Below are 24,572 nucleotides of genomic sequence, written 5' to 3' on the forward strand. Positions count from 1 at the left end.
ATTAAAGCAGCTCGCCCTGCCACTTCCATAACAAACACAGCATAATGCCCTAATTATGACTTTATTAATTTAAGTCAGGATTTAATGATTTTAAAAGTGATTTATATTGTTTTTCCTGTTCAGAACAAATGAAATCTGTAGGTTAAATTAATACAGGCTTTTCATCATTGCAAAGTTAAAAAGCTAGTTACCAGTAAAAAATTTTCATTAGATTAACACGTGAAACTCTTAAACGGTAAGATAAATAAAGATTTGCCTGTAAAAAAACTACGGTAAGTAATAAAATAAGATTGTCCTGAAAAATCATAGCTTCAAATTAGAAATTGGATTTTTGTTAAAAGTATTTCATTTCACTAAATGAATACTGAGGTTTTGATGAATCATATTTGGAATTAAAACTATCTCATGAAGGCAGAGGTAGAGAACAGAAAGGTATGGAAAATTGCTCAAATAGAATATTGATAGATAGAATATTGCGGTTTTATTTTTTTGAAAAATTTACTGGTTGCATGTTAATATTTTCATAAGTGAATATTATAATGTAATAGTGTATAATTAGTATTGCCATCATTCTTTCTTGTGCTGTTTTTTGTGTTTTTGTATTGATTTTTCTTCTTGAATGCTTTTATCAAGATTAAACCTTTTTACATTATTGGTTATGATCAGGGACACCCATTGTCATTGGGTGATGGGCTACATACAAATGTAATATTTAAAATGTATTAATAATATTTATATATATATTATGTAAATTTATTGGAGATACAATAAATAAAATTAAAAATATCAAGTTAAAAGTGTAACTTTAATAACTTATGGTTTATTATTATGGTTCATCATATAATATTATATATTTTCTCCAAAATCTTATCTGAAATACATATATATTTATGATTATGACCATATTTAGCTTTTGTCTAGTAATCAAATATATTGTATGATACAATTAATGTACTGAAATGTAGTAAGCATTACGTATGTGATTTAGATCCATTTATTTCAAATATATATATTTATTTTTTATTAAATTCATTGCCACTCATCTCATTGTTATAGCAATTCTGGGCAGCTTGTAGAATAATAAACATTTAAAAAGATAATAGAAATATATAATATATACATCCAAATTATATACAATTTATATATTTTGATTGTATATATGATTTGGACCCATGTATTTTATTTAATTTCTGAAATGCCTTATGAGTGTCTTGTGTGCCAGAATTATTTCTCCATACCAAATCTATGATACTCATAGTTTGTGAGGATGTTTGAATTAGGCAAATTGTGATTACTCCTAGTTTCAGCTTGCATGAAAATAGGAACAGGATGCTCACTTTATGTAGTTTTTGCAAATTATAAGTGCAGTATGCCAGAATACAAAAAGAATATAGAGATATGTGGTACCTGGGCAAACAACATGAGGCAAGAATACCTCCTTATACCTGAGTTGTGTTTTGAGCATGCTGTTTGTAGCAAGCGATGCTTATTATAAATATTTATAATTGTAATATTATGGATATTATAATTGGTATTATCAATTGTTAACAATTAATTGAGCATAATATTAATTATTATATAATAACATTTTACATTATGTCTACACTAATATACAATTTCTGGGAAATGCTGCTGAAAATAATTTCTGTCAAGGCTACATAATATTTTACATATAATTGTTTTAATTCTGTATTTTATATTAGAGATTCTAAAAGTACCGAAAAAAATAAAATGAATTCTCAGAAAGAGTGGTGTTCTCCCAAATCAGAATCTGGCTCAGCTGAGGAAAGTTCTTCAGATTATACCTCAGAAAGTGATTCTGAGAATAATTTAGATCCTCTGCCTCCTAAGGTATGTCTTGAATATATTGTTTAGATGCATATCTTGGAATTATATTGTCAATTGTTTCTGTAAGTGTGTGTAAGATGTCTTAAAAATGTGTGTCATCTTTTGTCTGGATTGGAACTCCTTTGCAAAAGCATTATTTTAAAGTTAATGAAAATAAACAGATGATTTTTTTTAAAGAAGGCTGTTGGTTGCTAATAACCAACCATTGTAGAATGATCTAATGGGACGTATCTATTTTATTATGTATGTTGTATATACATATCATGTATGTTATAAAGCACAAAAATATAAACACAATTAAGATTAAAAGATTAAAATATTTTTTTTACATTTGTATTATTGGTTATGATCAGTCAGGTTACTATTGATGCACATTATTCTAAGGGACTTAGTTTGTCATACATCATTTATAAATTTCAAAAATAAATAAAATAAAACTGAAAATTCAGTTGAAAGGTACACTATAAATTGCCCCTGCATCATAGTTTTAAACACTTAATTACTATTGCTTACTCTCATCAGTATGAATATGCTCTGGGCAGTCTATCAAAGTCACTTCATAGCAATATGTTAAATAATAGCATTAGTTATATAGGATATAGTATACTTGCATACTACCCTGAGAAGCTCATTTTCAACCCATGAATACTTTTGACTGAAAACATTAAGGTTAAAGGTATGAAAATTCCAGATTATCTGCAAATTTTGTTGCACATTTTCTGATTTTTCCCCATAAAACAATCTGGGTATTTAATTTCAAACATATGGAACCTGCAAGAATCTCTTGCTGATTTCAATGCCATCAAACCTTAGTATGGGTTGACTCCTGAGTTTGTCTTCTCATCTTACATAGAAAAAGGCAATCAGGGTAATCATTGCCTTCAGAAGCAAGACAAAATGTGCAGATATCTGCTGAATATAAATATATAGAAGAAAAGTACAGACTACAGTTAAAGTTTATTACTTTATAATATACTGAAGTGTATGGTACATGCATATATCAGTGGACCAAAAAATCATAGTTGTTGTCTTAGAAGGTTGTGGCAGCCTTAATTGCTGTCAAATGACAAGCGCTGCAATCATGCTTATAAAAGCTCATCTGTGGCTGACTCTGAAATACTGAAGGTTGTATTTTATGACCAGTTAAAAATAAGACATCTGCCGTCATGGTTGGCAAGAACAAATATTATAAAGGCACCTTGCAGTCTGACTCAAAAGTTTTATTTCTGTACTACAGAATGTTATCAAACATTTTTCCCCAAATTACTGATTCTACAGTGAGAGATAATCAGTATAAAAGATATGGCAATCCACCGATAATTATATCTAATAGGTAATCATACAGAACTGCCAAACTGTTGCTTGATCAAACAAGTATTGACTGCTGTGGCTGGCCATAGTTTTCCAAAGTGTCTGATCAGTAGCTGTCCCAATCTTGCATTCTGAGGTATTCTAAAATCTCATGATAATGAGATTTCATGTTTCATGAAAAAAGGTGTATTCCATTTTGCAACAGTTTCACGCTTTTGTCCCTTGATGTGAAAGTGAGAGTTATCACTATAAATAGATGAAGAAATATATTTTCTCTTCAGTTAGACATTAGCTTGTCCATTTACTGTATAAAGAACAGGTAGGAGTAAAGCAAATTGCACATACTGTATAGGTTTGTATGGCACCTGAAAAGCTATGCTGTATACTAGTGGTGAGGAATCTGTGCTTGCCTAAGGAGAAATACAGAGGTGTGAAGGTACACGAAGGCCATCAGCAAAACATGAATTTGATCCAGGAAAACAAGGAAGCATGAGAAAGAATAAAGTAAAATTGCTCTGCCCTGACTGTTTGGTATAACAGGGAGTGAAGGAGAAATGCTATTCAGCTTCCAAGAATCTGTTATTATATACTATATCAATTATTAGAATGCTTGTATTTATGGAGTCTTGTTCCCTTACCTGCTCTACTTTGAAGGGCTGATCTTATACCCTTTCCAATTTAGTCTTCACTGGCTAGGTTTTTTTTCAAGGAGCAGTTCATCAGTATTGCAAATAAATAGTCTGAATAGCAAATCTCAAACACTGTATATTAATTTTGTATTAAATTTACTGCTACATCTTCCTCTTTTATTTCTCTTTTTTCTCTTGATTCTTCTTATCCTTTCATGTAATAGTTTGTTATGCCTTCCTTTTTCTATTTTCCTATAGCTGTAGCTGCCCTTCATGTTCTCCCCCTTATTGAGAAATGAATCTAAAAAACAAGCACATTTAATTTCTAATTTCACTATACCTTATTGATTTTTTCCCTTCCCTTCATGAAAGTGAAAACTGCTGGAGAGGTCTAAATTCTAGTATATATTTGATTGGATATTCAGGTCTCCACTATAAAAAAAATGCCACAGAAGGCAGTAAATAAACGGGTCTGTCTTTATAACTAAGGACTTAGTGGTGGAGAAAGAATGAGATAGTAAAATAGAGGTTTTGGAGCATAGGTTCACATATATCAAAGACAAACATCATTTTTGAAACTGGGAGCACTGAGGAACATCAGAGGCAACATCGTAAAGAGACTTCCTTAGGGCATAATCATTCACAGCTTTGACTTTTCACCTTTACAATTGATTTCCATCATATCCAATTTTTTTCTTATGCCCAAAGAGCTATATAATAGAACTGGAGAAGAGAATGGCATGGCCGATTTGGCAGTAGAGGCAACAACAGAGAGGAGTTGGAACATCTTGTAGAGAAGACTTGAGCATATTGTTTGTTCTACATTTTATGTCCTTGTTACTATTGTAATATGCCATGATTAGCAAGCTGATAAAAAGATGGGGTAAAAAGCCAATAAAGAAATTAGTTATAGTGATGGTTTTATATTAAGGAAAGCAATAATTACAGCAGTAATGCTCTTTACTTTTACCTGTTCTTTATAAATGGACAAGCTAATGCCTAACTGAAGAGAAAATATATCACTTCATCTATTTATAGTGATTATCACTTTCACATCAAGGGACATTTTTAAAAAGTTCCTTAAGGTGAACTGGAAAAGCTTGATTTACATAATTCAATGAAACACTTTGCTTATTTATGTTTCTCCCTTTTCCCCCCCTCATTCATTCCTTAATCTCCTCTAAATGACAAGTAAAGAGTACATAAGAAACCCATAACTGAACCCTGTTCAGGGCTTCAGTAAACATGGTTACATTACAAACTTATATCTTATCCCACTGTGTCTGAATGAAAGAGGCTTAACTACTTCCTGGTAGTTCATTTTTCTGTGGTCCTTTGCTTCGCCTGATCTTGGTCAGCTCATCTGCATATTTTGAAGATATTTGGGCTACTTCTAATATGGTTCCTCCTTACCAGGCAATTCATCCTGATAATCTGGTTGCTATCAGGCTTCCCAAATCCTACAGGTGATGTCAGCAATGGGAAAGCTTTAATTGGCTCATTGGTGATCACTAGTATTAGCACATGTGGAGGAAAAATATATGTTGCTTCTTTTAGTTTCTATTTTCTCACACCACCCTAATTCAGGGTTTCTATGTGGAAAATACTCCCTGCATGAGGAAAAAGTACCCTATGGACTAATCATAAAACTGCTTGCAAAAAATATTTCAAAAGTTCTTGCTTGTTTAAACCCAAAATACATTCAGTATTGGTTTACTGAATGTTTGGTCTGTGCAAACAGACTGGCTGAAATCTGCAGTGGCATTAGCATGCATTCCCATATGCTTTTTTTTTCCTGAGAGTGATTCACAACTTAATATGACTTAATGTAAATAATATTGAGATTTTAGAAACTTGCGAATGTTGGAATCTATATCAAAATATCTATACCAAATGTGCTTTTTATCATGTGAATATGAAAATTATTTTCTGGAAATAAAAAAATAGAATTCCTTGTTATAAATGCAATTTGGAACACCATCTACTTAGAGAGAATAGTGATTGCAAGGAAACTGTGGACTAAAGCTCTTATTTTTTTAAAAAAATCATGATTGTTAACTCCCAGTGTTCATCTTTTTTATAAATATTCAAGTACAGTACATTTTTAAAATACATTTTAGAGCAAAATACAACTATTTTTAAAACACATTTTAAAGAGGATAGGTATTATGGAATTCTTTGTGGATGCATAATGAAATAAATTTGAGGTGGACATATTTGTCTATTTAGAGGATGGCATTATTTGTAATATAGTTGTAATAGTTACAAAAGAGAAGTTAATTTTCCCCTGATAATTATAGTACACTGCCTTTAGTTTGGTGCTGTAAAAATATAACTTTTAAATTAGCTGTTTATATAAAGATAAAATCCTTTAAAAGTATTTGGGGGAAAAATTAAAACACAGAAATGTATAATCACATACTTTTAAAACAGAATTTCAGATTTAAATATAATGCATGGGTAAATAAGAGTCTCTGCATTACTGTTGGCCTCCTATACACTGGTATAGTCAGTGAACTGTTAAAAATCTGGTTCACTGTTTAAAAAAAATATAAAAACAAATTGTCTTTCTGCCTGATCTCTTTTCAACTGCTAACACAATGGAAACAGTAGGTGATCAGTCAGTGCATTTGGTTTGTCAATGGTGGTTTTGTATAAATATTGGAAGGATAAGAAGCAGAATGCGCACTGAAAAATATGATTTCATCTGCCTCTTCTCTACAGTTCCATGCCTCATGCTGTGGTGTGAAATTCTCATTTTACACACTTTGCAGGCGGAGCACATGAATTATGCATTGAGCAAGAGAAATCTCCTGCTTCAGCTCCTATATGCATTTACCCAGGTTCTGTCTCTATTATCAAGATGAATTGAAAATAGAGAAATGTTTGATGGGATATGGCTTAACTTCTTTGTTTAGCATTCAGCTATGGACTGCATTCTCTTCTCTAAGGGGGAAACATGTTTATTTTATATGTCTATTTGGATTGTAATTTTAAAGAGAGATCAGAGATATTAGTGTTCTAAGTTCAATTTCACTTAAACTTCTTGTAAATGGAGAACGTCAGCATTGGTAAGTGAGTTGGGTTTAATTTTTTTTTTAAATTTTAAAAATAATGAATAAGCTTAGCAAATTTAGAATGCCGTAGCCACCGTTTCTATTTGTAAAAATAAAATAAGAGTTGGGAAGAATTGGAGAGTCAGTAATAGATTATAAAGCATTTTGTACATTCAGCTACCTGCTAGCTCATTTTAAAGCACAGATCAAAAGTCTGCAGAAGAGCTAACTCAGCTCCAGATGGGAGCTTTAGGGGCTTTATGGTGCTACTGGACAAGGATATAGCCCCAAATGAGCAGACCCATCCATTGGTATTCTGTCCCTTTCTCCCCCACTCCTACCAGAGTCATACACTTTTTAAGTGGCAGGTTTGTCTGACTGGGGAAAAAAAGACTTTATTTATTTATTTTATTTTAATTCCATTTATATCCCGCCCTTCTCCGAAGACTCAGGGCGGCTTACAAGCTTAGCAGTAGCCTTCATTCTATGTATATGCCTGCTTATTAGGGCTTTCACACACACCCCAAGCGGCATTATTACAAAGTCAGTTTCCAGCTTTCCTGGAAACCTGGTTGGTTGGTCATATTGAGGGCTTCCTGGTTCAAAATGGGGCACAGACTTTCCTCATTTCTTCATTCCTCATTCCACCAGCCTTTAGGCTGACGGTGAAGTACTTCAGCCTTTTTTCCACTTTGGCTTGGCAGTTCTTGAAATGCTGCTGAGGCCTTTCTATCTTTGCTTTCTAAGTCAGAGCAGAGAGCAACATGTGAGAAAAGTCTTCTGTCTTTGAATTCAACCTTTTCCTATAGCCTGAATCCAAAGATACCTTGCACAAGCAGAAAACCACATTCATTTGCCACTCTATTCCAATTTTCCCGTTCCATTCCCATCCTTCCTAAAAGTCAAAGCTCTCAGTGATGCAGATAGGCTGTAAATGGAGGAATGAATGCAAGCTTGTATTTCCTGGAACCAACTAGTATATGAACTTTCTTGCCATTAGAATTTGAATTGCCTTCCTACCAGTGTTCCTTTTGTTTTAAGGAGATTTTTTTTGTTCATTTTTCTTCATTTTAGATTTTGCTACAACCAATTTGCTGTAGAATATTAATGTTTATTCCTGCTTGTAACATTTTTATGTTTTGATAATTTATTGTATTTTAAGTTATACTGGCATCAAAAAAGTGACACATATATTGGAAAAGAAATAAACTAAAATGTAAATAAAAATATTCTCAGTATGTATGATACAGTGCATATATAGGTAGTCCTCGATTTATAACCACTTAAGCCCAAAATTTGAGGCCAAAATTTCCATTGCTAAGAAAGGGAGTTGTTCAGTGAGTTTTGCCCCATATTATGACATTTTATGAGTTATTAAGCAAATCACTGTAGTTGTTAAGTGAATCATGTGGTTGTTAAGTGAATCTGGTTTCCCCCATTGACTTTGCTTGTCGGAAGCTGTTTAGGAAGGTTACAAATGGTGATCATACCACCCTGGGACAATACAACTGTCATAAATGCATTGTCAGTTGCCAAATTTTGACCATGGGATTGCTGCAATAGTCATACATGTGAAAACTGGTTTATTTCCTAATTGCCCTCTTACTTTTTATGTGAAGATGATACTTTTTTAATTGAGAGCACAAATTATTTCCAGCAAATATTAGATTGTGTGATGGATAAGGAAAAGGAAAATGGATCTGATGAAACACCAAGCTTGTTTTGTTTTGAGGTAGTGAATAATTACTAAAAAAATTAGAAAAGTAGACACATTGTAGCCTTTCATAGAATATTTACTGAAGATGGAGTACGGGTAGTCCTCAACTTATGACAGATCAGTTAAAATGGTTTGAAGTCATGACAGACTTTCCCAGACTTACTTACAACCAAGTTTCGTTGCACTGGTTCACCTTTTTCAGTTGTTGCTGTGTCCTGCTATCATATGTCTATGATTTTATTTATTTATTTATTTATTGATGGGATTTATATCCCGCCCTATCTCCTGAAGGACTCAGGGCGGCTAACAACAAAACATATAATAAGTACAGAAATCAAGATAAAAATAAAATTGAAATCATCTGTGCAATAAATTAAAATTAAAGAATTAAAAATAAATTAAAAATTCTAAATATAAATTAATTAAAATGCCTGTCAGTCCAGGTCAGCCTGGTGGAACAGGAGTGTTTTGAGGCCACGGCGAAAGGATTGGAGGTTTTGGGCCATCCGAAGCTCAGGGGGGAGCTGATTCCATAGGGCTGGCGCTCCCACAGAGAAGGCCCTCCCCCTGGGGGTCGCCAGCCGACATTGCCTAGCTGACGGTACCCTGAGGAGGCCTTCTCTGTGTGAGCGTACTGGACGATGGGAATTTGTTCCCGGCAGCAGATGGTCCTGCAAGTATCCCGGACCTAAGCCATGTAGGGCTTTAAAGGTAAGTACCAGCACCTTAAATCTCACCCGGAGGGCAACTGGTAGCCAATGCAGCTCACGCAGGAGGGGTGTAATATGGGAGTATCGGGGTGCTCCCATCACAACCCGTGCAGCTGCATTCTGCACCAGCTGAAGCCTCCGGGTGGACTTCAAGGGCAGCCCCATGTAGAGAGCATTACAGTAATCAATACGGGAGGTGACGAGTGCGTGGGTGACTGTACGTAGGGCATCTCGGTCCAAAAAGGGGCGCAATTGGTATATAAGACGAATCTGTGCAAATGCCCCCCTAGCCACGACTCCAATATGATCTTCAAAACTGAGTCGTGAGTCGTGCGATTTACAGTATTGTGAGGTTTGGTGTGTTTTTTTTGCCTGTTTCTGGTGTTCTGGTTTCTGGCAAAAATACCCATTTGGAAAAATGGAAGTAAGGTATGATCCTGAAGTAGGATCATAAACACATATATAGTTTCACTTAGCTGTTAAGTTGCTAGTCCCAGCTGTGGTCCCTCAATGAGGATTTTATATGTATGCTACTTTTTCTTCATGCCTTTAATTTCTTTGGCTATTTCTTTCTCCTTTTCTATGTTCTGCTTAATCCAAAAAATAAAGAAATAAGTTTGTGCATGTGCTTTTAATTAAATGTTATATTAGCTGGTTTCCAGAATATATGTTAGCAGAACATTTTTATTGTGTATTCAGTTTTATGAACTCAATCATAATTAATTACAGCTTTCATGTTTCAGAGTAGACCAAAAGCAAACAAACCTAAGATTAATTCTAGGTCTGCTCCATGATTCCCACATCCGAACTAGTTGTATAACTTAAAGTATAATTAAGTCTCTTTGCTTTTTCTGAAATTTAGTTAAACTTGAGTGATTATTTTTCTCAAAGTGATCTTATACCACAGGGTTTACCAGATGTTATCTTGGTTAGTAGCCAGGGTTATTTAATTTTAATATTTGTAGTAGCTAGCCTCCTGCGCATGCAGTAGAAAGAACTTTTTCATTGATTTATATGGCCACCCACTTCACACAGTAATTCAGAGTGGCATATGTGGTTAAAACAACACATTGCCATCTAAGCCACAGTACCCAAAGTTTAATGATAGACCCAGTTTATAAAAATAGCAATGCCAAGAGAATTCTCTTGGCCCAAACACCTGGAGAACGAAACACTAGGTCTTCAGTGTGTGATGAATGTCTAACAGGGTCAGGGCCAACCAGATTTCTGGAGAGATACTGTTCCACAGGAAAGGCACTGCCACAGAGAAGGAAAGACTCCTGCATCCAACAAGATGACATTGGTTAATGGAAGGGACTCAGAGCATGCCCTGCCTGCTAGATTTGGTGGGGTAAGCAGAAATGATGGGAGAATCATTTCCACATTCTCCTAGAATTACGAGTCTTTCCACTTAAATTTGCAATGTACAGACAACTGGACAAGATCTTGAGATACATGGGTTTGAGCATGCAAATCATTCCTGGTTGCCAGCAAAGTGCTGGTGATTATATTTACTGAATTCTCTAGATTTAATTGATATATAAATATACTGTTGGTGGTTTGGGATTTCTTTTACAATACTTAGCAGCAGTGGTGGGATTCAAATATGTGAACAACCAGTTCTCTGTGTGTATGCTGCTTCCGGAAGTCCATTCTGGGCCTGGGCAACAAAAAATTAGTACCGGTTCTATCAAAGTGGTGTGAACTGGCTGAATCCCACCATTGCTTAGCAGTTGTACCCTAGATAGAGACAGCAATGGATTTTGTCTGCCATCTCAAAAGAAGCGGGGTGAACCCTGGAGGAAACATGCTTCATATTCCTGATATATTGTATATTGTATTGTAACACTTCAAATAAGTTACAACTTTGCTAAATAATCTGTGCCAGAATTTGTGGCAAGCTATGACAAGGCATCTCATTTTCACATGAGAAGAATACCCTTATGATATATTACAGTGTAACCTAAGGGATAATTGATTCATTTTTTAAATATGTCTGCTCTACCTTTGTTATAGATATCGCTCTCCTTCCCAAAGGAGACTAAGATATTGGTTATGTATGCTGTAGCAAGTAGTGAATTCTGTACGGGTTTTGAGGATAATGTTTCAGAGTAAAAATAAAAATTCCTGATTGTTTTTTCACTCTAAAACATTGTTTAAAAACTGATCTTTTTTCCGCCCTCTTTTTGTATGTTGATAGGCTAATTTATGTTTAAGTCCTTTCTTTGCTGGATTTTTAGGTCTTTTACTATTTTATTCAGTAAAGATGAAAATTGTAAAATTTAATGTGATTCCTGCTGCCTTTATGGATGCATCCATTTTTTTGGGAAGCAATACAGATATAGTTTTTTACTGCCTTCTTCTGCGTTGTTTGTTTGGTTTGAATATTTGATTAATGAAATCTCAATTCTGTGGCTTATAGAGTCCAGCAAAAATAAAATTTTATTCCTCCTGGCTTTAGCTCTCATTTGATTTAGTCACATATTCAAATAGTGAAGCACCAGACTGGCCATCGATAATCTGGAACTCTCCAAATTTTAATCCACTGTATTTGAAATGTTATGAATTGAGAAATGTGACTTTAACTTTAGAGAAGGAAAACCAAACTGAATGCTAAATAAACAAGCTCGGGGTTGTAGGGAAGAAAAGACTGTGATACCGGAAATAGAAAATGCAGTGTTTTATAAACTAGACCAAAATCATCATAAATTATTTTTAGAACACAACAAAAAGCTTATAGTACAACAATGTGATTAATGCAGAACACTAATCCAATCCTGTAAAAAAACACCTTACGTTATGGTGTAATACTACTCAGTGAAAATATTGTATTGTGCTATTGTTTCAGGCAAATAATATTATGGTGTTGAAGGAATTGCAGCACTTATGAATTCTTACTCTGTGAAGCTTGTTAAGATAGAGGGCATAGAGTTACTTTATTTTTTATAAAACGATAAGAAATGTTTTTACACAGTGATAAAAAGCATCAAACATTCATATGCTTTTTGCAGAAGGAAGAACGTTTGCGAGGGAAGGAAACTACTAAACAAGATGTGTCACTCTTAGATTTGGATGACTGTAAGTACTTGAGATATTTGCCTTTGATTGTGATATTTACATATATCTGGCCATACCATTTAAATTGCTTGAATTCATTTTTGGAAAACAAGATACCGCTAATAGTCTTGTACAGATATATTAACATATCTGTATGTTCAAACTGAGTGCTTTTGTTAAGTTATGCAATGTAATAATTAATTTCAGAAACCCTGTATAATATATTCAAATCTCTAATTATTCTGTCTAAAAAAGTTAATGTTAATGTGAATTATCTTGTTTTTATTCCATATCAGATAAATTTATTTCTGTAATAATAATATACTATATTAGACTAAGTATATCTTTATAATTCAGTAACATTTTAAGTGAGAATATACAGTAGATAACATTTATAATCTTATTCAGAAATATATTTTAAATGATAAATTCCTGTAATGATGCTAGGAAAAATGTAGCCTCAATTATAAATAAAACAATAGCAAAAAAGCATTAAACTTGGAGATGAGATTTCTCTTAGCTTTACATTCCTGAAATCTGCAGCTCCATCTTTCACAATATGAAACTTGAAGAGGATAACTGGGGAAAGAAGGAATTGGTATATATTGAATCCATTTCTGCTAGTATAATTCTGCTCAGTGGATTCTCCTACCAGCAAAGTTGGAATCCAGGATTTCTGTTTGCAATATCATATAATTTCAAAATACACCGATTTGTGAAGTATTGCAAAGTACAAAAACCCAAAACTTTAAAAATGATCTGTCTGTCTGTCTGTCTGTCTCTCTCTCTCTCTCTCTCTCTCTCTTTCTCTCTCCATACAAAACATTTCCATAGTTTATTTTCAGCTCTGTACATCTATTCTGTATTTATTGTATATTATTTATTTATTATTATTTATTTATTAATTTAATTTGTATACCGCCCTTCTCTCGAAGGACTCAGGGCAGTGAACAGGGCAATACATAATAAAAACAAGATACAAAAATTAAAAATTATTAAAAGTGATTAAACAGCAATGCCCGTAATAAATTAGTACAGATTAAAAGTTAAGACCAATTTATAAAACCCGACCCCATCCCATCAGGCCAGGCCAGCTTGTACAAAAAGGTGGGTTTTAAGATCGCGCCGGAAGGAGCAGAGATCAGGTGCCATCCGGAGCTCGACCAGAAGATGGTTCCATAAATCTGGCGTGCCCACAGAGAACGCCCTCCCCCTGGGGGCCACCAGTCGGCATTCTTTGACCGGTGGAACCCTGAGGAGGCCCTCTCTGTGGGAGCGTACTGGGCGGAGGGAAGTTGACGCCGGCCGCAGGTGCTCCCCAAGGTATTCCGGACCCATGCCATGTACGGCTTTGTAGGTCATTACTAACACCTTGAACCTCACCCGGAAGACAACTGGAAGCCAATGCAGCTCGCGGAGCAAAGGTGTGACATGGGGGTGTCGGGAAACTCCCAACACAACTCTCGCGGCTGCATTCTGTACCAGTTGGAACCTCCGAGTGGTCTTCAAGAGTAGCCCCATTATTGCTGTTAGCCTCCCTGAGTCCTTCGGGAGATAGGGCGGGATATAAGCCCCATTAATAAATAAATAAAATAAATAAATAAAGCATTATCAGCGCACATTTTATTACAAATTTACACATGTGCAATAGACAAATGTATGTGGATTTTCAGACATAAAAGTTGCACCATTAGAAAAAAGAATGAAAATTATACAGTTGGAAGAGAGGCCATTGAGACTAATTCCCTGTTCAATGTTGGGTTTCAGCTTAAATCATCCCTGGCAGGTGGTTGTTCAGTCTCTATTTGAACATATCAGCTGAGGGGAGCCTGCCACCTCTCTAGATAATTTGCTTCACTGTGGAAGTTACTTCCTAACATTCAATTAGAATTCACCTTCCTGAAATGTAAAACCAAATAAAACTGTCCATATGTAATGCCATTATATGACACAACTTTACTTGGAATACTGTGCACAGTTCTGTTAACAATACCTTGGAAAGCATAGTGAAGAGCTGGAAACGATGCAGAAAATGGCCCTCAAAATGATTAGAGCGTAGAATGTCCCCTTTGCAATGAAAAATACATCATTTGAGGTTTTTTAGCTTAAAGCAGAAGCAGATAAGAGGTGATGCGATAGAAATTTGTCAAATCATATACAGCATAAAATTATATAATTTTTCTCAGAATGTTATAACATGGGCGTATAGTTACTGAAGTTAAATGTGGTAAAATCAGAGTAATAAAAAATTTATTTTGCAGAGCAGCAAATTTATCAGATGTGGTGATGTCATTTAGATGATTTTAAAAGGAGACAAATGACTGGAACAGAGAAGTGTTAGTGCTATCAGTCTTGATGGCTATAAATCACAGACTGCAAATCTTAAGTACAACTTTGTAGGAAGGAACAGTGTTATTTTGAGATTGTGCTTTCAGGACACTGTGACATAGAACACTGGGCTGGATGGGTGAAGTGATATGGGAGAACCCTTATTTTCTTATGTTGCCATAGAATCATAGTCTTAGTCATATGGTTTTGGGGTGGGGTATCATCAGTATGCTGCTGATCAGTATGCTGATGATACCCAATGTTTTATTTCCACCCCAAATCAACCCAGTGATGCCCTTGCCGTGATGTCCCGGTGCCTGGAGGCGGTGAGGGTCTGGATGGGGAGGAACAGGCTTCGTCTTAATCCCGACAAAACCGAGTGTGCTGTACATACCGGCATCTCGGGTTACCCAGTCTATTCCATCTTTAACTATGGGGGGTGAGGTGTTACCCCCCCCGTAGATAGGGCTTACAACTTGGGTGTCCTCCTTGATTCACAGCTCAGTTTAGAAGATCATATAGGAGCTGTGACCAGGGGGGCTTTTGCCCAGGTTCGCCTGGTGCACCAGTTGCGGCCCTATTTGGACCAAGATGCCCTACGTACAGTCATCATGCACTCGTGACCTCTCGGATTGACTACTGCAATGCTCTTTACATGGGGCTGCCCTTGAGGACCACCTGGAGGCTCCAACTGGTGCAGAATGCGGCCGCACGAGTGGTGATGGGGGTCTCCCGATACTCCCATATAACACCTCTGCTCCGCGAGCTGCATTGGCTTCCAGTTGCCCTCCGGGTGAGATTCAAGGTGCTGGTGATGACCTATAAAGCCCTAAATGGCATGGGTCCGGATTATTTACGGGAGTACCTTCTGCCAGCCGTTAACTTCCCATCGTCCTGTGCGCTCCCACACAGAGGGCCTTGTTGTGACTCAGGGCCAGCCTGTGGGTCCGGCAGCCGGCTCAGATGTCTCGGATGACTCAGATGAGGGGGAGGAGGAGGGTGTGGAAGACGAACTGGCTGATGATGGCTTGGAGGCTTCGCAGAGCCCCCAGCCGGGGCCCTCTTCTCAGCTGCGTGAGCCCGATAGTGCGGAGGATGATGACCCACAGCTGGCCCTGTTCAAGGACGCCCGACGCAGGAGGCAGTCGAGCAGGAACAAACAGAGAAAGGCTGTGGGACTCCTCGGGAGGAGGCACAGGGAGGCCACGCCCTGAACTCTAAATAAAAGGAGTGTTTGGGGAAGGGCTGGTTGCTGAAAGCAACCCTTCCGTTTGAATATTCAAGTTCCAGTGTTTTGTTTCTTGTTCTGTTGTTTGAGTAATAAATCTTGGCAGACGCTTTCCAGCCTCAGACGCTCTCCAGTCTCTACTGTTTGAACAGGGGTTTGCCTTATTGCAAGGCCGGTAGCAGGCTGGTTCAGAACAGGCCTCCTCAGGGTGCCGTCGGCCAGGGAATGCCGACTGGCGGCCCCCAGGGGGAGAGCATTCTCTGTGGGCGCGCCTGCCCTCTGGAACCAGCTCCCTGTTGAGCTCTGGACGGCTCCCGACCTTCGCTCCTTTTGCCACGACCTGAAAACTTGGTTATTTGAGCTTGCCGGCCTGGACTGAGGGATTGGAATTTTAAATTTTTAGACTGTGATTTACTTGTTGGGGCTAATTTAATGTAATTTATTTTTAACTTTGTATATTGTGTTTTAACTGCCCTGTACACCGCCCCGAGTCCTTCGGGAGAATACAATAAAATAATTAAATATGATTTATTTATTTATATATTCATATACGTATTCGGTTTTAATTATTTTTCTTAATCATTTTATTTTCAGTCAGTCCTCCACCAGTTCTTACTACCTTTTGCAAACCACCAATTCTCTCTCCCATCTTAGCAGCAGACCTAGAAGGTTTAAGTTTATCAAGTTCTTCAGTCATTGATGTAAGTAATTATGAACTGATTTATTTTTATGCTTTTAAGTATGTTTGCATCTTCAACAATTTATTATTTGGAGCGCTCCTCTTCTCTTTAATATATTTGAAAGTGGAAAGTGGTGACAGCAACAGGTTTTGAGTGAGTTTAAAAAGCTCATGTTTATATAATCATACAAGATAATTTTATAAATTAGTATTACAGGTTTTTTTAACCAAAACCATTTTCTGGAACATTATGCCATTTTTTTCTATCAGGATTTGTATCAAGTTTTACAAGGAGTTCCTATCTAACAAAGAGCTCACATTTTAATCTGACTTATCAGAATTTTGCCATATAGTTATTAAGAGAATATTGCATGTTAATAATAAGAAGCCCGAAGAGTGTTAGAAAAACAATAGTGATTGTCTAAGGCAGTGTTTCCCAACCTCGGGAATTGTAAGATGCGTGGACTTCAACTCCCAGAATTCCCCAGCCAGCATAGCTGGCTGGGGAATTCTGGGAGTTGAAGTCCACGCATCTTGCAGTACCCGAGATTGGGAAACACTGGTCTAAGGCAGGGGTAGGCAACCTTGGCTCTTATATGACTCGTGGACTTCAACTCCCAGAATTCCTGAGCCAGCCTGGGTGGCTCAGGAATTCTGGAAGTTGAAGTCCACGAGTCATAAAAGAGCCAAGGTTGCCTACCCCTGGTCTAAGGTATAAACCATTCTCATCACATTATGCTCCAAAACTTTGTTCTGGGTGTTTGACAGCAGCAACAGTAAATTCCTTAGTTGCCGCATTGGCCTATTGAACTGAGTGCCTTTCTCTTGTGTTTTATTAAGAAACATAGTGGGATTTAATTCTGCTATATGCTATATTAAAATTGCTAGGTCGTATATACACATTGAGGAAACTTTTCACTGTAATAATAACATAATAATAATAAAGTTGGAAGGGAGCTTGGAGGTCATCTAGTCCAACCCCTGCTCAGGCAGGAAACCCTATACCATTTCAGGCAAATGGCTGTCCAGTCTCTTCTTAAAAACTTCCAGTGTTGGAGCATTCACCAATTCTGGAGGCAGGTTGTTCCACTGACTAATTGTTCTAACTGTCAGGAAATTTCTCCTTTAGTTCTAGGTTACTTCTCTCTTTGGTTAGTTTCCATCCATTGCTTCTTGTCCTGCCCTCAGGTGCTTTGGAGAATAGCTTGACTCCGGCTTCTTAGTGAAACAATAAAAGTAACATTACAGTGATATGTGGCTTTCATCTAACCTAAAATTTAAAATTCAAAGTTTAAAGTTTTAGTACTGTCAGTACTAAACCAGCCTGCAAGTGGAACATAATTGTTACATTGATTTTTAAAAAGGTCATTTGTATGGATGCTACAAGTATGATATTATGAAAAAAAACAAGGCCATAGAGATAATGCTTTTATTTAGATCAACAGAATTTGTAAAATATCACTCCAGGCTTTCAAGATTCAAGAAAGCAAAATTAGAAAAATTGGTTGGGCTGTCTGTGGTTGGATGAAATGGATGCTCTAGCATTAGTTCCAATAGGTCTATATACTGCCCTTCATGTCTGTAGAATCCTGGAATAGACTAGCTAAATTTATTATTATCCATGTTTCATGAACAGCAATATTATCCACATTGATCAACAGACTACAAATCCATAAAGGTAGTACTTAATTGGACCTACTTTAAATTTTCCATGTAGACTGGTACAGGGACTACTTCAATATAATATTTCACATTTTTTCTTTCTTTCTTCTCTTTCCACATCCAAATTGCCTGATTGCCTTTTTGACATTCAAGCTGCCAGTTGTTTTGTACAACTTCAGTTGGCCAAATAGAAATATTGCCTCCATGGATTTTATATTGATCTCATTTAACTCTGACCTGTATGGGAATTGACTATTTATAACAAAGTAGTTTTACTCCTATAAAACTACTTTATCCTATAAGTACATTTTACTGGTATGTCACTATTCGTTGCTGTTTACATTATATGTGATAAAGACTATAAAATGCATGAAATCTAGTGAATATAAAACACAAAAAGTATGAAATAGAGCAGACGTGTCAAACTCGCAACGTCACATGACGTCGCACAATGTATCAGGACAGTTTTGCCATTGCTGGCAATGGAGTGGGTGTGGCTTCCGGATGATGCATCCGGCCCGTGGGCCGGGAGTTTGACACCCCTGAAATAGAGGATAAAAGATCTAATGCTGGGACCTTTTTAGTGCACTTAGAAGAGATGCCCATCATGTCCAACCAATAGGAGTTAATTCAGAATGCTTTTATATGTTTCTCATTTTTCTTTTTGTTAACATTAATCATAAAAGATTAATCCTTCTAACATTTGCCTTGTTTTGCAAAAAGGATGCTGGGTTCAAGTATTTTGGGCAAAATCACTAGAGAGAAATTATAACAATTATAAAGTCATATTTGATTAGGAAAAGATCATTAAATTAATCTAATCCAATACTTAGTGCAGAACTCTTACATCAGCACTGAGAACTCACCATTTTTTAAGGCAAAAGTTGGATGATATGGCTGAGGCTTGAAGAATCTTTTCAGGTGTGGCTTTCAGATGAAGTAAGGTACTGCCATTTGAAGGAGGAACCTGAGAAGTGTTAGTGCATCATGGAACTCTTAGGATATGTGTTAGCCTTATCACAGGGAAAAACCTGAAATAGGAAATGTTTGGTTTTTAAATTACACACAGTCTTTTAAAGGGCACTCTTTCAGACATGACACTTTCCCTAGAAATACTTCCATTTGAGAAGAAAATGTTTGAATGGATATAGGAACCATTTGCACTTTGACCATGTTAAGAAACTAAGACACAATGTTCTGAATGTCAAATAGTGTCAAAAATCAACTATGCTTATTCTATGTAAGATTGAAAGATTCCTGGTGAAAGCATGTCATCCTATCAAGTTATAACTGCCTAACACAATGGCTGAAATCAAATAAAGGCACTGAATATGCATTGGCTTGGTTGATTCTGACTTATTTGATCAAGAATGGGTGCTGATTTTGCTTAGTTCTAACAACAAAAAATAAACTAGGAAATAAGCATCCACTCTTATTGTTAAATTCAAAGCAGGATCCCTGAGTTATTTCTTTCTTCATCTAGAACCATAAGTCAGAGTTTCTTCTTGGCTTAGAACAGACATGTCAAACACAAGGCCCGGGGGCCGGATGCGGCCCGCGAAGTGGTTTCATGTGGCCCGTGAAGCCATCCTGGAAACAGTGAGGGAATGGCCCCCACTGCCTTGGCCCTGGCCCAGAGACCCTCCTCCAGCCAGAGACCCTCAGATCTGTCCCACTCCTGCCCAGGTCCCCATAGGCACCCTTGATGCGAACGATGTAGAGCTGGCCACGCCCACCCAGTAGGCCATACACACTCTAGCCACGCCCACCCAGTAGGCCACACCCACCCAGGCCATACCCACCCGGCCCCCTGAGGGCAACCGCAGTGCTGATGCGGCCCTCAATGAAATTGAGTTTGACACCCCTGGCTTAGAATATTCAACCTGTCTGTCTATCTACCTTTATCAAAGCTGGATATTTTTATCTTTAACAATACTTTTCTTAATATACCTGATTTAAAAAGATAAATGCAAAAAAATTAGTTTGCCTTATTTCTTTCCTTCAGTACTTTAATTTTCTTATTATCCAGCAGTTCTCTTAAGTGCTTCCTATTTTGGATGTATGTAGAAAATTTGTTAGGCCTGGTCTTAATTTTATTAGCAGCCTGCAGCTGAAAATTTTTCTTGCATTTGTTTCATGCTGATTTGTATTCTTGTTTGGTCACTTGTTTGGTCACAATTCTTAACGAATCTTCCTTACCTTTTATCTTCATGAATTAGTTGGTGATATCTTGGACGGACTGACTGACATATTCATTCATTCGTTAAATTTATTTGCCATCTATCTCGTGGTTCAAGGCAATTCTGAGCAGTTAGACTTGCAATATCAATTTTTACTATGAACACTGAAGTTGACCATCTGTTATTTGGATATTGGTATATCTGATCCTCTATTTTTCTTTTCACTTTTTTATAAGCAAACTCTTAATTTTTAAAGATTTTCTGTAGTTCTTTGTCTATTAATATTTCAGTATCCTCTTTTCATAAATTACAACATATGATAAATAGTAGCAACTCAATAGTCGCAACTGTGAGAGGGATCTTGGAGTCCTAGTGGGCAATCACTTAAATATGAGCCAGCAGGGTGCTGCAGCTGCCAAAAAAGCCAACACAGTGTTAGGCTGCATTAACAGAGGGATAGAATCAAGATCACCTGAAGTGTTAATACCAATTTACAATGCCTTGGTAAGGCCACACTTGGAATACTGCTTCCAGTTTTGGTCACCACGATGTAAAAAAGATGTTGAGACTCTAGAAAGAGTACAGAGAAGAGGAACAAGATGATTGGGACTGGAGGCTAAAACATATAAGGAACAGTTGATGAAATTGGGTATGTCTAGTCTAATGAAGAGAAGGACGAGGGGGGACATGATAGCAGTGTTCCAATATCTCAGGTGCTGCCACAAAGAAGAGGGAGTCAAGTTATTTTCCAAAGCACCTGAGGGCAGGACAAGAAGCAATGGATGGAAACTAATCAAAAAGAGAAGCAACCTAGAACTAAGGAGAAATTTCCTGACAGTTAGAACAAATTAATCAGTGGAGCAACCTGCCTCCAGAAGTTTGAATCCTCCAACGGTGCAAGTTTTTAAGAAGAGACTGGACAGCCACTTGTCTGAAATTGTATAGGGTTTCCTGCCTGAGCAGGGGGTTGGACTAGATGACCTCCAAAATCCCTTCCTATCATCATCATCATCATTATTGTTGTTGTTGTTATTATAGAAATATGAAAAGCACCTAAAACAGATGAAATATTAAAATAACTAAAATGTTTTAAGCAGCTAATTTAAAGAGTCATATCTTAGTTTTGATTTTATAATTTCTATTTAACATTTTGTTCTTATAGAATGCATCAGCTTTAAAAACAAACAAAGCAAGGTTGGAAATCAATTTTAAATCAAAAAGGATAATGCTCCACAATTTGGAGCAAGGCCAAATTGCTCTATGTCAGAGAAATAGAACTCTTTGAATAATGATGCCCCCAAAGATCTTCTGCAGATCTTAATAACCAGACCGGTTCTTGAAGCACTCCTTTAGATAGTTAGGCTCTTATCTGGTTTTGCTAATGATTTTAATATTAATATAGCACCTTGATTTGAATACAAAGTGCATATCTTCCCAGTCACAGCAGTATGATCTTAATATGATAGAGAAATTTTGTGGTACACTTTGCATCATCAAAAATTGTGTAAGTATGGCCTTATATAGAACACATTTAAATAGCCAGGTAGATCATGAGGAAAAATATGATTTAGAGAAGATATCAGCTGTGATTATTATCTTTACTTGTATTTCTTTGAAATACAAGGAAAATAAAAAGTGATTCCAAATTACAGATTTGGCCACAATTAAATGTTTCTATGTTAGGTTTCTTTAATAATTTCCTATGTAATCTAATAGAACTAAGGTTGTTGTCAATATTTGACTCATTGCTTCAATCAAACATTAACTTCTAGCACTTCATAGAATTATCTCCAGGACTGCCTCCTGGATTGATTCCATGACTAGATTTTAATACAGTCAGTAAACATAGTGTGAAATCTGTTCCTCAATTTTGTGATTACAGTCTTATGATTATCTTTCTTTGGGAAACTAAAAGTAGATCAACTTTCCTATCCAGTTTGAGTTGACATGCATTTCAGTTTAAGTTAACATCTATTTGAAATTAGGATACAATTCTGTGCTTTCTTCAACAAAGTTGATCAATTTTGATTTGTGCTCATAAAGACTAATCTGTTTGAAATTATATTCTTTTGAATTAAGGCAAGAAATTAGTCTTCTAATACAGGGTCCCCAAATGCTGGGCTGAAGCCTGTTCAAAACCGGGTCACAGGAGAGAGGGGCAAGCATGTGTGTGTGAAACACCACTTGCATGAGCTGTGGCTTGGACGCTTGTGCGCAAAACTCCATTTGTGCAAATGGAGCTTCAAGCACAAGTACTCCTCCACTCATGTGACTGAAGCTTTGCTCTCTAGTGCTTGCCGCTTACACGAGTGGAGCTTTGTGTGTGAGCGCAAGCACCCTCCTTTGTGCCCAAAGCTCCATTTGTGTGACTGGCGGGCGCAGTTGCCAGCCACTCACACAAATGTAGCTGTGTGCGCATGCAACTACCACTCACACGCGTCCCCCTCCCCCGCACTGGGCCAGGCCACCAAGCTGGAAAGGTTGGGGACTGCTGTTCTAATACTTTAGGTAATGTTGCTCATTGAAAATCGTCAGTACAAAATGTAGAATCAAGAGCAAATCTATATGGTATATTTCATTAGATTTGGTTTGCTATCCAAAGCAACTACCACTCACAATATGGACACAGATCCTTATATATAAACCTTCTATTGAATATGACTTAACTTTCATAACAAGGAGAATTACTTGCAGTTGTTAGAATCATATAAACCCTTTGTCAGGTGGAGTGATTTCTCTTCAAGTGAATTATAGCTTCAAGTTATAAACTATTGTGTTTTGTTACAATACCTTTCCAATTTTTGTATCCTTTTAAAATTAAAAAGGCCCAACTTAACTAACATAAAGTTATTAATAGAATTAAGATTGCTTATACTAACAAAGTTATTAATAGAATTAAGATTGCTTATATTTGAACCTTATTCTGACAACATCAGAAATTTTAAGTGTTACATATGGAAATATATTTACTGAAGTAGGGTTGTTCTCAATATATTTCTGTTTAAAGTTTATACGTATCCGAAAACATAAATCTATATGAAATTAGGATAGTAGTGCTACCTTATTCTTCCAGATAATTCACTTATATATAGTCACATATAAGTCATAGCAAATTTAAGTACAAGACTGCTTTCAAATATTTTTGATATAAAATGTAAAAAATGCAGTTTTCATCATTGTTTTATCCTTGTTGATATTTTCTTTGGAAAATGAAGATCCAACATTTTTGTCAATAGGAGTAGTCTCTTTAAAATTTCAATCACATCTTTCTAAGGTAACATTTACGTCCTCACATCTTTAGCATCTATCAGACATGACATGGGACATATTCATTGACCCTAAAAATTTTCATCAGAATCATGCACTGAAAGGGGGCAGCCCCAGTCAGACAAGAGGCTCATTTCAATTTTAACAGCAGTAATTAAAGGTTAATTCACTGAGTCAGGATTAACGAGGAAAGTACAAATGATAGGCAAGCAGCTGCCTTTATAATACAATATTAGAACAATGCAATTACAATCAGAATTAGAAAAAATCAACTTCCTGAAAGGTTCTGTAATGAATGAACTGTATTTCTCTGCTGTTAATTGTGCTACTTAAAGATGAAGATGATACAACAATAATTTTATTGTGATATTTCTTGATCAGCTGTGTTTAACAAGATAGTTCTCTAAATTCAGCAATCAGCTGATACTTTGAGAATCACTGACAGCAGTTAAAAAAAAAACAATGATTGCCATTAAACCAAGAAGGTTGGTTAAAACAGAATAGTCAAACCTAACACACAAACCCAACACTGTATTTACTCTTATTAATGGGTTAGCTTTTGAAACATACTTGATATGATGCTAATAAATATAAGGATTAGAAGATTCTTGCAACTGTTTTTCTTTTCATGATAGTAATGCTTTATTGTGATAAAGGGAAGTAAAATAGCTGGTTATTGTAAGACCTGTTTTTGTGTGAGTATGGTTTAACTTGTGTACCTGGCCTGTACATAACAAAGTTTAAAGAATAGGGAAATCTTATGTTCAAGCAGTAATTATCTATGATATATTTTTCAATTCATTTTGAAGTAACTTGGAAAATATTTTCAATAGATGTATATCTTTTTAAATGATCTATTTCCTGCTGACATCTTAACATTGACGAAATTTTATTTTGTCA

The 24,572-nt window shown here is 36.3% G+C and overlaps 1 protein-coding gene across 3 annotated transcripts in view; it reads left to right on the plus strand.

Moving 5' to 3' along the window:
• AP3B1 (adaptor related protein complex 3 subunit beta 1) overlaps positions 1-24,572 on the plus strand; it is a 165,507-nt gene that overhangs the window by 90,701 nt on the left and 50,234 nt on the right. For all 3 annotated transcript variants that reach the window (XR_014025209.1, XM_081318391.1, XM_081318392.1), the window contains exons 20-22: positions 1,704-1,851; positions 12,283-12,349; positions 16,479-16,585. Coding sequence is in view for 2 of the 3 variants with exons in the window: in XM_081318391.1 (XP_081174517.1) it covers positions 1,704-1,851; positions 12,283-12,349; positions 16,479-16,585 (322 nt within the window). In the remaining variant the exon portion in view is untranslated. The remainder of the gene's footprint in view (positions 1-1,703; positions 1,852-12,282; positions 12,350-16,478; positions 16,586-24,572) is intronic.

Source organism: Vipera berus (assembly GCF_964194415.1).
Source record: "Vipera berus genome assembly, chromosome: 2".
Lineage (NCBI taxonomy): Eukaryota > Metazoa > Chordata > Lepidosauria > Squamata > Viperidae > Vipera > Vipera berus.